We start from the raw sequence: 18770 nt of genomic DNA, 5'->3' as shown, positions 1-18770 counted from the left end.
CACTGAAGAGTGAACAATGTCGCTTTCTGTTCAGAATGAGGTATGATGGAGGTCCTCCCCTGCCAGCGGACTATGGCCTTGCAAAGAGGCACACAGAAAACCCCAGCGCAGGGGACAGACAGCACTTCATGACCTCAGCCTGTGGAAGAGAGAGTAACAAGGGGTGATGTCCAGCAGCTCAAACTTCCAGGTCAGCTCTGAGGTAGCATTGGTAAGGGTGTACACTATCAGCAGGAAGGCAAGAGCTGAAAAGAAGCAAGCCTAGGCTATTAGTCAAACCCTCACTGACTGTGAATTGCTAACATGATGCAGCTACGTAAAAGGCAAAAGCAACACAGGCCACAGAAAGCGAAGTATTTGCAGCAGAGATGTGAAAGTGGTAATCATAGTCTAGAAAACTAGCAATGGCATATGTCAAATAAAGTGCATAATTCTGGCAACCCTTGTTCAGAAAAAGATTCACCTAAATTGCAGTGGATGCAAAGAGGGCTACACAGATAAGTAGGGAAAAAGATGAAGAGGTCGTGGTTATTTTATATCTATTGAAATGTCGGCTGAGTGAAGGAAAACACATCAGGGTCATACTAATGAGGGGATAAAAGAACACAGTTAAGTGAGATATAGGTATAATCAGGACACAAATCAGTTCAGCCTGCATATCAGCATATCATCTCATCAGAGGAATGAGTGTCTGCAACAATCTTTTGTTAGAAATTGTATGGCAAAACTGCAATTTTAAGACAGAAGGGATCAGTCTCTGAACTAGATTGTAGGAGGCAGTGCCTCCTGAACAAAGCTTGGATACAATGACCCACAGGTTTTAGCCCCACAGAAATGTAACAGCGGGAAGCAAACTGAAATTTCTGATAGATTACCAGCACACTGCTTACAAATGCTGTTATTCCAGAACAAAAGGTGTGCATAAATTAAGCCACTTACATAGAGAACACACCAGATATCTGTGATGCTGATCTCTTTTACAAAGAGAGCTTCTGGCCAAGCCTTCAATTTTGCTATTGCTCAGCAGAAGGGCAGTGCTGGAGTCAGATGCCAGACAACAGCATTAGAAGAAACAGCAATTCTCCAAAAAGAGACAGGCATATATTACAGCATTTGTACATTGAGTCAGAAAAGGCTGTAAATCAACCCAAGATCCTCTGGAATGAAGCTGTTTTAGAAATGTAAAATCTCTGTCATCAGCTAAGGATCTAGGAAGGCAAGTCATTCATTTGGGCTGTATTTCATAATCCCATGCTATCAAACTTATGGTCTAGTTTTCCTTCTCCTCAGTGAAGCTGAGTGCCCCTTCCAGGCAGCTATTGCAGGGTGTGTAACGTACTGCTCTCCTTCTTATGCTCCCCATGAGAAAAATTTAATCAGATGCATGTTCTGGTTCACTTCTCAACTCTGCCACAAATTCCCTGTACGACCACCGGCAAATAACATATTTTCTTTGCATTTATCATCAAAAAGAAAAAAAAAAAAAAGAAAAATAACTTTTCTCTAAAATTCTTGTTTGACCACATAGATCAGAACAGCTCATTGATGGCTTTTTACTATGCTTTTATACAGAAATTACCAAATAAATAAATACCAGTTATGGGTCAACATTGTACAAACAGTAAACAAAAACCATCTTCACTGATGATACTCTTGAACAGATATACACAGAAATAATAGAAAGAGTAAAGGTACTTTTAAAATTTAATCAGAAAATTGAAACAATGAAAAAATATTAGGAATGTAGAGCTCGTTAGGGCAAGCAGAGTCTTTCAGGTAGAATACCTGTTCAGCTGTCCATGCACAGAGCGGAACATTTCTTGTTTACTTATCACCAAGTACACTGACCACTATGATCCCAGCTGTAATCAAATGCATAATTGAAAGTGAGCTAAATCAGAGAAGTCAAAACCAAAAAACACAGGGCTAGATCTTTCCACCACTACCTGCTATGGAATTACCTGGCTGAATACTCCCATCCACTCCAGCAAATCAAAGGCCAGCAATTATTACCCTGAGCAGCTCCACACTGCTGATGGTATCTTTCCCACAAACTAGAAAGCTTATGCACAATGATCTAAATTAGTACAACACACTCATTTTGGTTTCTTTCCTGGCTATGTAAAAATTAGATTTACATTGTTACACTCACATTTACATAAAGCATAACAATGAGTTCAGTAGCTGGGTCAGCAGCAGTTCATCTGCATGATATCCATCTGCATCATTGCATTCTCAGTCGGTTTTAATGCATCTTAAGTCACAAAATGATGTAATGGGAATCAGCCTGGCTACAGCTTCGCTTCTACTTACTGTTCTATTTATGAAGACTGATGACAAAAAACTGTAACAGGCAAATAAGAAAAACAGTATGAAATGCATCTACAATAATATGAAACAATTATGTGTCACAAAATGTAATCACTTGGAAATTCAGTCTGTCAAAGAACTGGACATTTAATTATTATAATCATTCTAAACAAGAACTAATTGAAAGTGAAGATTCACTTTTATCTAGAATTTTGTTCATGAATTTTAAGTAAGTTACCTACTAGGACTTATAACCAAAGCTATGAAAATCTGAACAAATTACTCTCCTTCCAGTAAGCCCTCCTTATGCAGTACAAGCATGCTCTCCTTTTTTCAGGCATCTGAATGAATATTTCTAGCTAACGGCTAAATTCTTTCCCATATCTAGATTCAAAGAGGCAAGGAATATGTATACTTTGCTATTCCCCTAAAGAATGGATTTATTTTAAGAAAAACTATGTCTACTTTCAAATTTTGTCTCTTCCTCATGCTTCCCTGCCATCACTCATGAATGTAAAAGTTAAAGTACCTAGAACTATCTAAAGAAATAAATTTACTTGCACATATATAACCAAAGTATGCCCCACAATAATTGTTACTGATTGAAATGCTATCTTTTCACCTTCAAACAACCTTGATAGTTACTAAATCACAGTTGTAAATACACAAAGACATTTACTCACTCAGCATTGGGATCAGCTTTGTATTTTTCTGTTTTACTGTGAGAACTACCTCACATAAATCCATATTGGTTGTAACGTAAGCTTTTTTTCTATGACCACTTAAATTACTTTCATGATCTAAACTCATTTAAAGCAATTTTACATATCTTAATGTCATAAAGTCTTATCATTGATGCACTGCAGAAGTCCAGGTGTATGCTTCTATGAATTGCTGCTAGATGTCAGAACCTGAAGAATCCAAGGTGCATTTCAGGTAGAACCAAATCTCCTTGTGTTTTCTTGCAAAAAAAAAAAAAAAAAAAAAAAAAAAAAAAGCTTGTATTGTTCTGTATAGCAAAATCCAGATTCAGGAACTGCAACCACAGTTGAAAGGAGGAGTATTGTTCTTTTCACTGACTTTTTGTAAGTTCAAAGAATTAAGTCAATAGCATCATCACCAAAAAAAGGGTCTGTCTGACAGCCAAGCAACACAGTCGCACGTGCCATTGTGCTGGTAGTGACCCACGGGTTTATTCTTTGCTACCGTGTTACCTATAAAAGAAGAGTAAACAGTTACCCCTACACGGAATCAATCAAGGATGATAAAACAAGCTTGGTTGCTGCAAAGGAACTGTATAAAGAATGCATCATGAAGGAACTGGTCCCAGTCAGACCTACATAACTTGCACAGAAACAGACTCCAGATGCAAATGTTAACTAGACTGTTGTTCAATCAGATAAAGAAGACTTGCAGATAAAGAAATGGCTGTTTACTATTAAACTGCCAACAACACCTTATGGAAATCTTCTTCTGCTTTATTTTGCTTAGAGTCATTTTCAACAGCAATGCCTATGGCACGAGAGTATGCCTTACACCCCCAAAGACCATTCATGCAAAGTGCTACCCATTCCCAGCTGTCCATCTTATGGAAGGCAACTACAGATCAGTCGGTTTGGCTACACACTAAGGAGGAGTCACATCAGATTTCCCATCCTGAAAATGGATGAGAATAGGTAGCCTGCAAGGCTTGTTTGCAGGGTTTGTCAACCCTGCTCTGTAGTGTCTAGACACATTACAAAACTTCACAGACACGTTGCACAGAGAAGTTTTTATTTCCCTCCCCAAGGTAACTGGTGTAAAACACAAGCTCTTCAACTTTCCACATTTTAACTGTCTCACTCAGCAACTAACTATCCACCTAAACACTGAGTGGCATCAGGAGTCTCCCATGTTTCATATACTTCAATTATTCTCGTATTTTCACAAAATAAAAAGATAGAAGTCTTAAAAGTGATTACTTGGCATTTCCTCCTTCAGTGTATAATTAACCTGTGGAACTCATTGTCCCAGCTAGCTCTGATCCCGAGGTCTTAGTAAGCTTTAAAAATTGATTAGAAATTTAAATGGTAATGAGATCATCTTTGCTACATAACACAGAAAAAAAAAATTAATATGGAATGGATCTCAACTCTCATGCTTTAGATATCAGCCAAATATTAAATTGGAAGAATTTCATGTATGGGTACATTTTCTGTAATTGTCCACAAGGGTTTTGCTGTATCTTTCTTATTTAAGTATCCCAGCACTGAGCCACACAGGCTGATTTATGGTTTGGACTACTGGTCACAATCAGATATGACAGTCCTCTACTTGTGCCAAGTTTTAATAATGCATTTAATACATATTTTACTGATTGAGCTGAGCGTGAACAAATCTTTGGTTCATTTTTAAATCAAAAAATAAATTATACAATACTTTATTTTTCTTTCTAGCAAGGGAATCTTTTTTTCCATCCTCTCTATTCCTTTCCATTCTCTTTGCCGACCAATATTGCATGTCCCACAAACTTCTGTTTAGAATTTGCAGTTACCATTACTCATTATATTTGTCCAACATCTGTAACTTCGTAGACAGAGGAAACCACCCACAAGACATGCAGAATATCTACAGAAGAAATATGGATGCAGGAACAAATTCTGTGGCACAGCTTCTGATGTGTAGCAAGCAGACATTTACATGTATGTGTACGCTTGTCACCTGGGTCTTTTTTAAGAAGAGAGAAAGAAGTAGTCGCTGTGAATACTCTTGTAGATGGGCACAGTCATGCTATGAAATCACCCATTTCTCTCCGTGTGACTTTGGAGAATCCTACATGTAAACAACTTAGCTTGGGTGGTACCATGCCTGCAGTGGGGCAGAATGAATCCAGTGGTCTTTGAGAAACCTGATCTAGTGGGAGGTGGCCCCTGTTCCCTTCTCTAACATGGCCAATCACTAGTTGAAGTTCAAGACTCTCTTTCATCATTTCACTGAGATGTTCAACCACTAATGATTTCTGTTGTTGCAGTACTCCGAGACTCTAATCAGAACCAGGATCTCCTTTAAACTGTTGCTAAGCACTTGCACAATAAAATACAGTCCTACCTTAACGTGCTCAAATCTAAAATAAAAAGGCAGCAAAAGGAAAGCAAAAACATGTAAAGGAAAATATGAACAGCTCTCATATCAGTAACACAGTAGAATGATTCAAATTTAAGCACAAGTGCCAGTTTGCTCATCCTTTCAATTAAATACCCCTCAATCTCCTATGGTGATAAAAATCAATGCAAAATGCATCACTCTGTGTCCCAGCAAAGTAGAGGACGAGCTTAATGAAATAACATTTGCACTCATATTACTACACTCTGCCCTCTGTTAGACCCACACAAACTCGATGGAGTTGATGAATTTGCACAGGTCTAATTGCAGGCAGGATGATTTGTCCCACTCCAGCTTTATAAAGACATCCCTAAACTCATCAGAATGCATTACCATATTCTGTAGTTTGCTGGTTGCAATTTTTGTCATGGATAATAAAATAAATGATCCATGCCAAATTTGCCCTTCTATTAGTAAAATCCCACTGGCTCAGGCTGCTTCTTTTCACTGTTTAAGAGCAAGAGTCATGAACACAGGCTATATGACTCATGTGGTCAGTTGACCTCAATGAAGTGAAAGGCAACTGCTCATAGGAAGGAAGAGACAAATGCGTGAACGAAGACTTAATGCCTCAGGCCTTCAGCCATCAATGCCAATGTAAAGTTCTTTCTTCTAGCCTTCATCACTCTAGAAACTCTTAAGGGGATCATGGATATTTAACCCTGGCTAATTCTTTCCCAATAAGGTCTTATTGGTACAAAGTGTCAGCTCTTTTCTGGCATGTCCAGAGATTAAGTTGTCTTATTCAATATACACAAACTCCTACTTGTCTTTCTTACCCTTTGGTGTGATGCTACCACACTGCCTGTTACCTCTATATGAGTAGCTAAAGTCAGTGCCTGTGAAAAAAATTCAAAGGCTGAGGGTAATGTATACGTTGCAATAACTGACTTCCAGTTTCCCATACTGATTCTAGGGTCATCTTTCAGGTGCAGTATCAGTCACAGAGTACACAGCCGAGCCGAGGCATGCCACAGACTACACCTTCAGCTTTTGGTAAATGATTTGCAATGACTTCTCTGTCTGCTCAGGGAGGATGGACATGATGACCTGCAGGAATTCCTTCCAACCTATACCATTCGGTGATTCTGTGATCTTAAAAACAGCAATAGGGTTTTTCAGACCCCTTTTTTTTTTTTTTTTTTAAAGTCAGTTTTCTCCAGTGAACCTGCCACCATATGCATGTGTGCATCTGGGCTCTGGACACTGGTGTCACACCACAGCTGCTCAAACCATCTAATTTTCCTTCTTTCATCCGGAATTAGTACAGTTTTCACTCCTTAGAACAACCATTATTAAGCAACATTTGGTGTCAGTATTTGCTTATTAACTCAGACTGTTACCTAATCAACAACATTCATTCCTATCTAGAAGAGGCTGGAAAGGGAAAAGCTAAGCATATGTCTTTGCTTGCTATTCTCTGCTGAAGACTCATGTTTTATGATACATTTAGAAATGCAGTTTGCTATGACTTGTTGAACTTCAATGCACTGAACTCATTTTAGATTGTTAAGCAGACAGAGAACATGATATTTTCTTTCTGCTGGCCATTAATTAAGAAATAGGATGGCACAGCAAAGCTTTGTTTAAAAAACAGGCTGTCTACATGACAGCCTGTAATTAGAAATTATCTGAACCAGCCTGATTTCCACTGGTGTTCAGTGTCCCACAGTTCCAGTGATGTCAGTACAAATTCTCAACAACTCCCAAGGCCATCATTCAAAGCTAAAAGGACTTTCCAGTAGCACAGGATTATAACTTTAGATGACACTGGTAAAAACCTCAGATCTATGTACTCAGTCTGCAAGTTGAAGCATTGATCCTGGAACATGATTATCCCACTAGCAGTGATTCCAACTGAATTATTTCTTTGGTTTGACTCCAGTAACTTAATTAGGCTGGGAATGAAGGGGCAATTCCAACCCAGAATTTTCCTCCCTGAGAATGATTGCATTAATCACCACTTTCCAGAACACTGAGGAGTCCAGCACTGGTACTCACACCTGCAGATGCAATGCAATAAGCAAATGCCACCAGCAGACTGCCACCTATATTTAAATAGGTGATCTCTGTACTTGCCTTTGTGGTTTTGACTTTATTTCCACTGCTGCAAGACCAACCTGAATAGTCTGGTAGTACTTTACAGTCCTCTCCATCCAAACAGGGGTTCATATGACACCACCACTTCTGTAGAACAATAGAAGCTGGAAAAAAGAAATGGGAAAGAGAAACAGAATACAATCTTTTTTAATATTGTTGGTTTTTGTAGGGAGGTTGCATGTGTGCTGTTCAATTGTTTGATTACAAAAAGTAGAATCCACAGTTACTGTTTTAGTGGCTTAGCACACTGACCGTGTTTGAGCTAAAGATGTGGCTAAAAAAAAAAAAAAACATCACAAACATACAGAAGGATAAATGACATATGCAAATGGTGAAGATAGCCAAGCACTACTACAGTGTGTTTTGACTCCCATTTTTGCATTGACATCTGGAAGTGCCTTACCACTTCCACCATCTACAGAGGTGATTTCCTTCCTTCATTTGCATGCTCCAGCTATGTATCTGCTGTAAGGTGGTATGAAACTGAGGCTTCTCTTTTAACCCGGATATGCATGTGAGGCTGGATGAAGAAATGCCAGTTTCTTCCTCCACTGGGTAAGAAAATAGAATTGCACAGATATGTAAGCATGTGAGTTCTGTCAGCAAATAGTGCAAATAAGGACATGGAAACCATTGGAAAATATTAGATAATTAACTGAAAATCTACTTGCAGTTACACTGCCAGTTTTGCAACATGTTTCAGTAAGACTTCAGTAGTACACTAACTGTGCAAATTTATTAATTTTCTAGCCTTAAGCCAATTTCTGTTAATAAGACAATGTTTGTTATTTTTATAAACATAGTCATGACTTTTTAATACTGCTGGTAACATACAGTTTCCTACAAACTACTGCAAACTTTACTACTGCAAACTTCAGCATGTATTTCTCAGTTTTGCACTGTTCACAGGATTCATCAAATTCTAGAAAATGATTTTAAAATATATCAGTTCGTAATCGTACATAAACTAAATTGGATTTCAAAATAAAATATGGCAGAAAATGTTGATTTAGTCTGCATTATTCTACTATGTGCACAAAATATTGAACCGCATGCTTTAAAAGACACTACATCCAAAAGAGATGAACAAAAATAATTTCATCTACTTCTTGTAAAGCACTTTTTTTCCTTTTAATTTCAAGGTAGATTCATATTTCTACAACCTTCAAATTAGGGTGACAAGCAGGCAAGCTGACATCAGGATATTGCTGAAATGCTCATTCAATTACTTTTGTTTTGCACTTTCACTCTAAGACTACCTGAAGAGCACTATGAAAAATATATTTCTGAAACACCAGTTTGGCTTTTATAAATGATTTTTTCAATCTCCAAAAATTATAAAATGAATGCATGATTCCTGTCACCCATCATTTAAATCTTAGATCATTTCTATTGATGCTGGTTGATTGTTGATGACATGGATGAAACCTGGTGGTGCTTTCTAAGAGATGAGGTACCACTTCCACTCCAGATAAATAGTCCAGTAATTTATTTTATATCTTCTCTACTTTCTAAATTTGTTTCAACTTCTATACCAGATTTATTTCAGATAAGCATGGCCAAGTGTAGAAGGCTAGATTCAAGAAGACAGCAAGCATCTGCAGAGACCTCAGCACATGATTCTGGCAGTAAGCTGGTTGCGTCTTTAGAGCTCTGCTTCAGAGCCAGGAAGCCCTCCTGGGAGGTCTGGCTACTGCATCACACAGCTCTGCACAGTGCTGCTGTGAGCCTGAATGTGGTGACACGCTCGCTAAGAGTTTGCCTTCATTCTGACACATGAACCTTCTTTCATGTTTACAGCGCTACCTTAAAAACATAAGTTCAGCTTCAGACATTAAAAAACACCTCTCTCATTCAGCTCTCCCTTCAGATACCTAGAATCCCTGCTTCTAGTACCTGCTCATTAAAAAAGGCACTGGTTGACTGGTCAAAAATGTAGCACAGAAGCGGCTTCACACAGCACTCTGTGCGCATGTAACTTTCTGGTCTACGAGGTTCATGTGGAAATGAAGTACATAAGACAATGAACCAAGCCCATCACTTCCAACGGTGCAATCTTTCATTAAAACAAGCACAGGTGAGAGTGGGAAACACTGTGGAGTCAATCTAACTCCAACAAGATCCACAAGCTTTTCAACAGACTGCTTATTTCACCTTCTATTCATCTCTTGTTTAGACACTTACAGAGAAAATGACCACTACTCTTCTGTTGACTGATTTCTATTCTGTGCTGAAATCTCTCTTCAAATTAATGGCAACACTTTGAAATACTTAATACAGATCTCATTCTATTAACTTTCAGCAAATTCCTCATTCTTTGCTGTAGCAAAGTACTGATTCTTGCATCCACTTTATGTCCAATTTCTTCGTAGTTCTAATGTCCACTCTGCTGACCTGTATGTCCTAAATGGCTGTAGCTGTTTGTATCAAGCACACTCCTGGGATTACTCTATTAAAATTCTCCATCAGACCCTTACGCTCATCTTCAGAGCAAGAGTTCCTTAATGACTGTTGCACTTTTAACAGTGTGACTCTCTGAAGAATGTAAAGGTTTCCTCTTCTTTTCAGATTGAGGCACTCTTGGAGAGGTTTCAGCAGATGACTTTTCTAAGAAACGAGAGCAGTTATGTCATACTCATATACAACCACCCTCATGAAGAGAAAGGAGACTGCTTCAGTTTGACATTTGCCGGTCGATTTGCTGGTGGTTACCCCACCAGAAATAAATCTTCTGCTGACATCGTTCCCTAGCTGATGTGGCTCCATGGAAACAGTAGATTCATAAAGATTAAGGCCAAAAGGTGCCAATACATCATCTTGTCTTGCCTCGTGCAATTCACTGTGCTGTGCCCCTAGCTGTGTTTGGCTACACAGTGTCTTCCAAGCCATTTGGGTGCAGGTGAAGAAAGAAACTTCTCCCATTGACTTTTTTTTAATGGCATTAAATAATCTCAGCATGAAACAGCCTTGGTTTTCTTCCCTTTCAAACCTCTTCTGTTGTGCTTTCTTCTTCTGCATTACAGGACCAGTTAGCAATCATCATTTTCTCCCTGTGAAGGTATTGAACGTGTTGCAATCAAGTAACTTTTCAATCTTCTGCCTGATAAGCTGAGCTGATTGAACTTCTTCAGTTTCTCAACACAATGCATTTGTCTTTATTAACACAGAGGTCTTTCAAAGAGGTTCAACTTCCTCCTTGCAGGACCATGCCATGTGACTACCTTGGGCTTGTTATTACTTGTTCCTTTGCCCCATCAGATGAAATCCATACATTTTTTGTCAGGATAGGTTCTATATTTGCTTTCAGGTCACCACTGAAAATGTTTCAGAGGGGCAGATGTAGAGCTAAGCACCGTGAAATCTCAGTATGTATGTGCCATTTGACTACCAATTCCTCCTGCTGACTCTGTGGAGATGAACGTTTTTGAGGTATGCTAGTAGATCTTGGTTAGTAGGTTCTCTAATTACCAAACTAGAAAATTCTTCACCATTCTATTTCTTACCAAAAGCAGAACAGTGGTACTAATCTGCCTCAGTATTAGCAATTTCAATATTTCACATACTATGGGCCAATAATTTTATTTACTTTTATTTAATAATTTCTTTGTATTCTACTTTAACAAACAAATTCATGTTGTCTGTAGTTGGGACAAATATAGATGACTTTCCTACCTCATTGGATTAAGCTGTCCATACAAATTTGCAATACACTATTCATTCTATTTTTTGTTGTGTTTTTTTTTTTTTTTGTTGTTGTTGTTGTTGTTTTTTTCCTCTCTTTGAATACTGACACAGCATTAGCATCCTTTTGAGTACTCAAATATTCTGAAATACATTCAAAACCAGTGGGAGGGAAATCTTCTCAGCAATTTGTACTGTTATCTGTTTGCTATGCATTGTTTTTTTGTTTTCTTGTTTCCATAAACCCTCTTCTCTTCAGTGTGGATCCCAGATGGGCTTTCAAAGGTGTCCTGCTCCTTTATTGTGGTTCTTTGACCTTCTAGAAAGCCTTTGAATTCTTTAGTCTCATTGGCATTCTTTTTCTAATCTGAGTGTTTCTTCCTCATGAATTCTAGGACTAACAGAATTGCTTGGATGGAAGCTGATTTGGCTAGTGATGATTTACTCCGACATATTTAATGCACTTCTCTCCAAATAAAAGTTATCAAAAGAACATATATATAAATCATTTTTTTCTATAAAAAAATACTTAGCACTACACTTTTTATCATGATTTTAAATGGGTAAAAGCTTCTCCATGTGTGTGGCCAAAGATTTTGTAGTCTGACACAAAAAGTGGGTGGCACTTACCAGACACATTTGAGTGTGATCTACATTGTTTCCTCATCTTATCTAAACACAGTTCAACATGTGAGCAATTTGAAGCAGAAACTATGGTACCAACAACCACACGCATGCCATGCATGATCAAGAGCACAGAGATAATTGCTACTCTAATGCAAATGATAATTACTACTGGATAAGGTCTGAAGTTCAAAAAAAAAACAAGCTTTAAAAGTTTACTGTAAATCAATTGGTATGCAGGTTCTTTTATTTTGGTTAGAAAAATTAATCTGTACTTCGGGCACATCCTTCCCTTTAAACTCAGAGCAAAATATAGGCAAATTAAACATCCCTGCTTTTGGCAAAAAGGTGTTGGAAAATAAAACATCTGTATCAGTCTGAAATATACAAATTCAACACTTTTTTTTTTTTTTTAATCTGTTTCTGGTTTCCACAGCATAGAAGCCTACTGAAGGATGCATACAGAGTGGGAGAAAACACATCTAATCCTGAGGCTAAGGAAAGATAGTTATAGTTTCTCTGCTACCGCAACTGAAAAACACTGACTGTAGTCCCACATGGTTGCAAAAATAAGTGAAATATGTTAAAGCATTACCTTAAGAGGCGAGGTAGAATCATAGGCTTCCACTTTAGAAACCAAAACCTTACATTCACAATATTTTGTCTTATTTAATCTCAACTATGCTTGAAGAAAAAATAGCTATTAAATTCTTTTAGCAACTATTTGCATTGACAAATTCAATTAAACTCCCACTGTATCATGCATTGATGTCTTTCTATCATGGAAGGATAATGTCACCTTTGCAATCCTTAGGCAAGCTTAAAACAATGCCTCGTTTTTATTATCTTTCATACATAAAAGTATTTCTGTTGCTTGACGTATCACCAAAAAACACAGAGAATACTTCTCACTTGACAAAAAAAATATTTAACAAATTGTACAATTAAAGTTGATTGTTTTCCTAAATTACAAGGCATGAAAAGTCTAATCAGATAAAAAAATCTATTTACTTAAAAATAAAAGGTGGAAAATACATTAAACAAAAATTCAGACATATTGCATGTAGTTAGAATTTTACATCTAGAACTAAATAGCTCTGAAAGTTTAAAAAAAAGGACTGAGGCTTTTGTTTTATATTTAACTTGTAACGCTTACAATTTCATGTGGAAAAAAAAAACAATGAGAGCAAGCATTTTCCTTATGAATTAATAAAATGGAGGATCTATTAACATCTAAATCAGTATTAATTAGCAGTTAGCTACTTGGGTATTGTCTCAATTTGATTTGTTTTAATTCAAGTGTAGATCGTACAGAACTTTGTTTTAATATATTTTGAATGCCTATTTATATATACATGACAGAAGATTTTCACTAGATTTTTTCTGTGATGAAAAAAAAAAAATCTCAGTCTCAGTATAACTGCTTATTAAGTTAATAATAAGAGCATCAGCAGCAGCCTCTCCAGGGAATAGCCTCTGGTGGTGGGGGAAGAAAGAAGGGTGACCCACAATTTCTGAACTGTCAATAAGACAGAGAGGAAAAGGGTGGGGATGAGGTGCAAAGTGAACCTTGGGTAAGAAAGTTTTAGAGAGTTTCAGAATCTCTGGTCAACATTATAATCAAGGTACGATTTTAGCTTTGGTGTATGTAACACATTTCATTTCAGATGAAAACCGCTAAAACTGCTAAAAGTGTACAGATGGCAACACTGAGCTCTGAGCGGATTTCACATCTACCCAGGAAGCTGATGGACTAGGGCAATTACACCACATTTTTCTTTCATCAGGTAGGTGTCCTAGCTTAGACACTGCACCGTGTGCAGCAGTATGCTTGCTCTACTCTACCAACTCTAACTTATTTTGAGTTACAACACACACAATGAACGGACATGGGGCATCATTATAGTACTGATGTCCAGCATAAGATCCCACTGGGCACATAAAATGGGGAAACATCCATCTGGAAAGCAGCTCTCAAAATCAGATGTCCCAGCACTACCCGCAAGCCCAGTCTTAGGACTGCATTTATTATCCAGTGACATTTTGGCCAAACTATTATGTCTAAAGGCAACTGGAAGGGTTAATATCATTAGCTCGAATTTTTTGGCTTATGTTGTTTTCAGACTAGTTTTAAAGGAGAGTTTTTGTGTGAAAAAATAACAAGTTCTATTGGCACAGACATGAAATGGACGAGTACATATATTAAGAGGATTAATTACACCCAGATTTATGCACAGACTCATTATCATCAATGCACAGCAATGTTTTCAAAATTAACAAAAGGAAGGATTATGCTTTTGAGGCAGTAGGAAGTCAAACAATCAAGGAGACTAAACTTCTCAAACAATCTTAATGAACCATGAGCGAGCGGGAGACTGCTTACCTTCCACACATGAGGGCTGAGCCCTTGTTGTACCAGCCACCTGCCCTGGGAAGCAGGAGCACTTGACTGTTTGTGATCGCTCCTCAATCCGGTTCTTATTGCAGCAACGATGCACTGCCACAACTTCGCATGTCCCTTGCTTAACTTGGTGCTGGCCTAATAATTGCAGAGATGTGATGGAGAGCAAAACAAAACATCAGTGTATAAAGAAAAAGCCAATAAATACAGTCCTACAAGATACTGAGTCCCTTGAATACCCATTTAAGTCCCAAGAAGATGAAGGGATAGAGCGTCTTGTAGGATCTGGCTTATTCCCTAAGTTTATCCTATTTTTACTAATAAAGATTAGTTCAGCATACCAAATCAATTTTTCAGCCAGTCTTCCTTGGCCTTTACAAAACTGCAGGGAGAAAAGGAGATTGGACTAGTGAACTAGACATGTCAGACAAGAAGACGTGGAAAAAGAGCACATTTCTTCCTCTGGCTTTGTATCTTGCATTCGGGTTTTATATTCAATTCTTTCCTTTCACAAGCAGACATGATGGACTGGGCAATATTTAATGCAAGGGAAAGTTAAATAGCAGAGAAACCCTCTATCATAACAACATGTAGGTAGGCTTCTATAATTGCAGGTAGGCTATGAATAAAGTAGGCCAAAAAGCTGTCATAGATAGTCAAGTGTTGTCAAAATAAATAAATAAATAAATAAATAAATAAAGCTATATGGAATTCCTGAAGTCCCTCCCAGCCCATTTTGAACAAACCTGTCATAAATTCTCCATCAGCTGTCTTCCTCTCAAGCACCTTTCCTCACAATTCAGCACCATCTGTCTGAGTTTACTCTAAGCTTCCTCTCCTTTCCTCACTCCTGCCTTCACACCTTAACTGTTCTGCTCCTTGTACCTGCCTGTTTTCCTCCACTCACCCTCTATCCTGCCTAAAACCCTTGCTCAGAAATCCCACTTTATAAAACTCCTCTCTTCTTTGCATAAGTCATTTCCACCTCCTCCATCTCCTCACTTTTCTGAACTGCTCTCAAGTGCTTCATCTTGCATTTGTCTCGTCTTATTTAAAGCCTTGAATGCCTCTTACCTATGTTTGTAAAGCTCCTTGTAAATTAACAGCACTATGTGTGTGTGTGTTTGGTTTTATTTTGCTTGGTTTTTTAATAAGTGAGGTAGAAAGATAGACATGAAATTATTCACCACCAAAGTAGTACCGGCTCATTATATGAGAAGAGACATACAGGTATTGGTGTAGGTGTGTGGAATAGTGGAGGTACAGCAGGATAAAGAAAGGAAGGTGAAAGTGAGAGCATTTTTCAGAAATACAGAGATGCAGTGAAACAAATGAGAACATTACAATGGCAAGCTTGGAGAATTGCCCTGATTCCCAGTCTCTCCATGCTTGACCCCTTCCCATACACAAAACCCTTTTGTTTTTTAAAAACAGTACCTGTTACTAGATAGATAGAGAACACCTTGGTTTGATGCAATATGGGCAGGTTCTGTTATTGAATCATTAACTTTACTGTAGTGCTTGGACAGAAATTTTTATGAGTTGATGTAAGTGGAAAATCTAAACCTTAAAAAGAGTTAGGAATACAGTTTAGGCTTCTAAATGGCTTTTCCACAAAAACAAACAAACATCATCAACAACAACAAAAAAACAGGACAGCTTTCAAATATATACGTAACTTTTTAAAAGGTTGGCTTGGCAATGTTCCTTTGCTGTGCGTGGTTTGGTTTCACAAGCTGGAGGGCTTGTGTTTCAAACACAGCTGGAGGGCTGCCTGACTTTTGTTGCCAAATTTGTATTCACAACCACCTCAATGGGCAGAAAACTATGTATATACAATCTTGGAAAGAAAATACAGTCTTTATTTGTGCACTCTAAATGTAAAAAGAAATTCTATATACAAAGGTGTTTGGTTGTTTGTTTTCCTGGGGAAAAAGCTCCACTGTAGTTTTAAGCAAAATATGCTACAGCAGGAAAATGCATAATGTATTTTATAGAAAGTTGGAAAAATGTCGAAGACAGCATAAAAGTATCGTAGATAGCTACTGTATTAAGTTTATTGGCAGACTGAATTTTCATGCAAGTACCTAATACCATATCATGAAAAAAAGTGAAAAGAGCTACCAGCCTGTAGGAAAGTAGCTTCTCTATAAATCAGTAAGGACAATAAATGCATAGAGAAATTAAATTGGCCGCACCACTTCATTCCAAAGTATTTTTCCACAAAACACCTCAGCGCAACAATATTTAGAGAAAATAAATTGATGAACAAAAATTAAAGGCCTGAGCCCAAATTCATTGGAGTAAACAGGGAAAGTTTCTATTGATTTCCTACAGGGCTTAGAGTGGTGGTCCTGCATTCACTGAAGTTAACAGCAAAATTCCAGCTGACTTGAGGAGAGCAAGGTCACAGCCTGGACTGTCTCGTGAAAAGGACATTTTATAGCGGAGTAAAGAAAAAGCAGAAATTTGCAACTGCTCAAGCCACATACGTTGCTATGTATCTCATCTGAGAGACCAAGCAGTCAGGTCTTGTTTTAATTAAAGTCATTATTCACTACACATTAGATGCCAAGATAAGAGCAGAAGCCATTTTGTCAGAAAGTACATCATAAGGATGGACTAGATCCAGCTCCGGCGATCAATATGTAGCTGAAAGAATGTCTATTTTCAAGACCCAAACCTGCTTCCTTTAGGTGAATAGTCCTTTTAAGTCAATATCAAAATAAATCAAACAAGATTTGACCCTCAGCATACAGTCCAAAAAAAAAAAGGAGGGGGCGATTACTTTCAGTTATTTTGAGTTATCTTGTTTGAATTTTAAAACACTGACTCTGCTCCCATAAAAAGCAAGGAGTCCACAGGCACACAGACACTTGAAGACACAAAATTAAGTTCCATTACGAATGTGTCCTTTGGTTCAGTGGCTATTTTACTCTAAACTCATTCATACACAAGCAAGCACATCAAAGTGTCCCCTCTACGTCTGCTGGCATGTGTAGGATTCTAAGGTTTAGGAGTACTGCTGCCACATGAAGGAAGACAGCACTCTTCTCCCTTGTCCCCAGCATGCAGATGAGGAGTTAAGCTGAGGCAGGGGAAGGCAGGGGAAGTTTAGGCTGGACATCAGGAAGGGGTTCTTCACAGAGAGAGTGGTTGCACACTGGAACAGGCTCCCCAGGGAAGTGGTCACTGCACCGAGCCTGTCTGAATTTAAGAAGAGATTGGACTGTGCACTTAGTCACATGGTCTGAACTTGGGTAGACCTGTGCGGTGTCAAGAGTTGGACTTGATGATCCTTAAGGGTCCCTTCCAACTCAGGATATTCTATGATTCTATGATTCTATGCAGATCCTACGGAGTAAAAGAGCGAAAGGTACTAAAAAGCCAAAGACATCTGCATGCATCATTTGCATTAATTGGATTGCCCTTGTAATAGTCTTTTCCCTCCTACATGCTCACATCTATATTTCCTCTTGCTTGTTCACGCACATCTTAACACTCTTCATTCTATTGAACACCCATATGCATTTCCTCTTAATATTCAGACACATCTGTGAACAATCACTGAGCAATTGCTAAGTGTTAACGTGCTAACTCCATGTACCATTCTTCTCAGTATTCAGCAATCTAGAGGACAAGCACTCAGTTTGCAGTGTGGCTTTCAGAGTTAGCAAAACTCACTGATTATCTTAAAAGTTAACCATCAACTCAAACAGACTATTCTCTCCCTAAATCTATTGATATCTGTTGTATCTACATTCAGGTGCCCAAAGGCAGAGAAAAGAAAGAATATAAGAATATTCTCCTTCACATTTTATTCTCCACATTGCACTAGATAAACCTCCATCTCAAGTTTAGAGTACATTTAAGTTACAGCTGAGAGCGTAAGAACTGAAATACTCAAGAACAGTCTTAAAATATTTTATAATCAATGGATTCTCAGGAAGCCAACGCATTAGAGGAGCAGGGACTGAAGAGATTTTAAAGTGTGAAGATCACAGCAAGTGAATTCTATACCAGACACATCAGGAAAGACATTTCAGGGAGAACTGCAATGAGAGATAGTAGAAAGCCAAACTTGGGAGAGCAAAGCCCCTTTGGGCTCACTTATAAAAAGCCCACAAATTCATAGCTCTTCACCTGTAAACCTATTCAGATCTGCAACCTAAGGGCTGTCAATATTTGCAGTTGAAATTCAGTTACATCTTCACATTTAAATAAAAGAACTCTCCAAGGAGAGATGCATTTTATCAGCAACAGTACCAGAGAAAGGTTCCTGTTGTTGAACACCTTCTGCATACCAAGAGAGGAGACGTCTGCCAGCCAAGCACTGGGGAGGACAGAGGACGAATCTTGATAACTGTAGAACTCTGTGTTACCTCTGATCAGGAGTCTGGTGCTGGTAGTTTCCTCCTTATCCCGATTTCTTTACAGCTTAGCTTCCTTAGAAATACCAATGCTATTCAAGCTAACTAAGGACACATTCTCTCTCTCTCCATACAGGACACAG

The 18770-nt window shown here is 38.2% G+C and overlaps 1 protein-coding gene across 4 annotated transcripts in view; it reads right to left on the bottom strand.

The window, feature by feature from the left end:
• Positions 1-3278: 3278 nt before the first annotated feature.
• The window catches only part of TAFA4 (TAFA chemokine like family member 4), a 56793-nt gene continuing 41301 nt past the window's right edge, over positions 3279-18770 (bottom strand). For 2 of the 4 annotated variants that reach the window (XM_068694559.1, XM_068694561.1), the window contains 3 exons: positions 14240-14395; positions 7572-7655; positions 3279-3524 (listed from right to left, as the gene is read on the bottom strand). In XM_068694559.1, coding sequence (XP_068550660.1) covers positions 3427-3524; positions 7572-7655; positions 14240-14395 — 338 coding nt within the window. In that variant the 3' untranslated portion in view covers positions 3279-3426. Of the gene's footprint in view, positions 3525-7530; positions 7656-14239; positions 14396-18770 lie in introns of all 4 variants that reach the window. The other 2 variants (XM_068694560.1, XM_068694562.1) reach the window with 1 other exon arrangement.

Source organism: Anas acuta, chromosome 11 (assembly GCF_963932015.1).
Source record: "Anas acuta chromosome 11, bAnaAcu1.1, whole genome shotgun sequence".
Lineage (NCBI taxonomy): Eukaryota > Metazoa > Chordata > Aves > Anseriformes > Anatidae > Anas > Anas acuta.
This window is presented reverse-complemented; position numbering and strand designations above follow the sequence as displayed.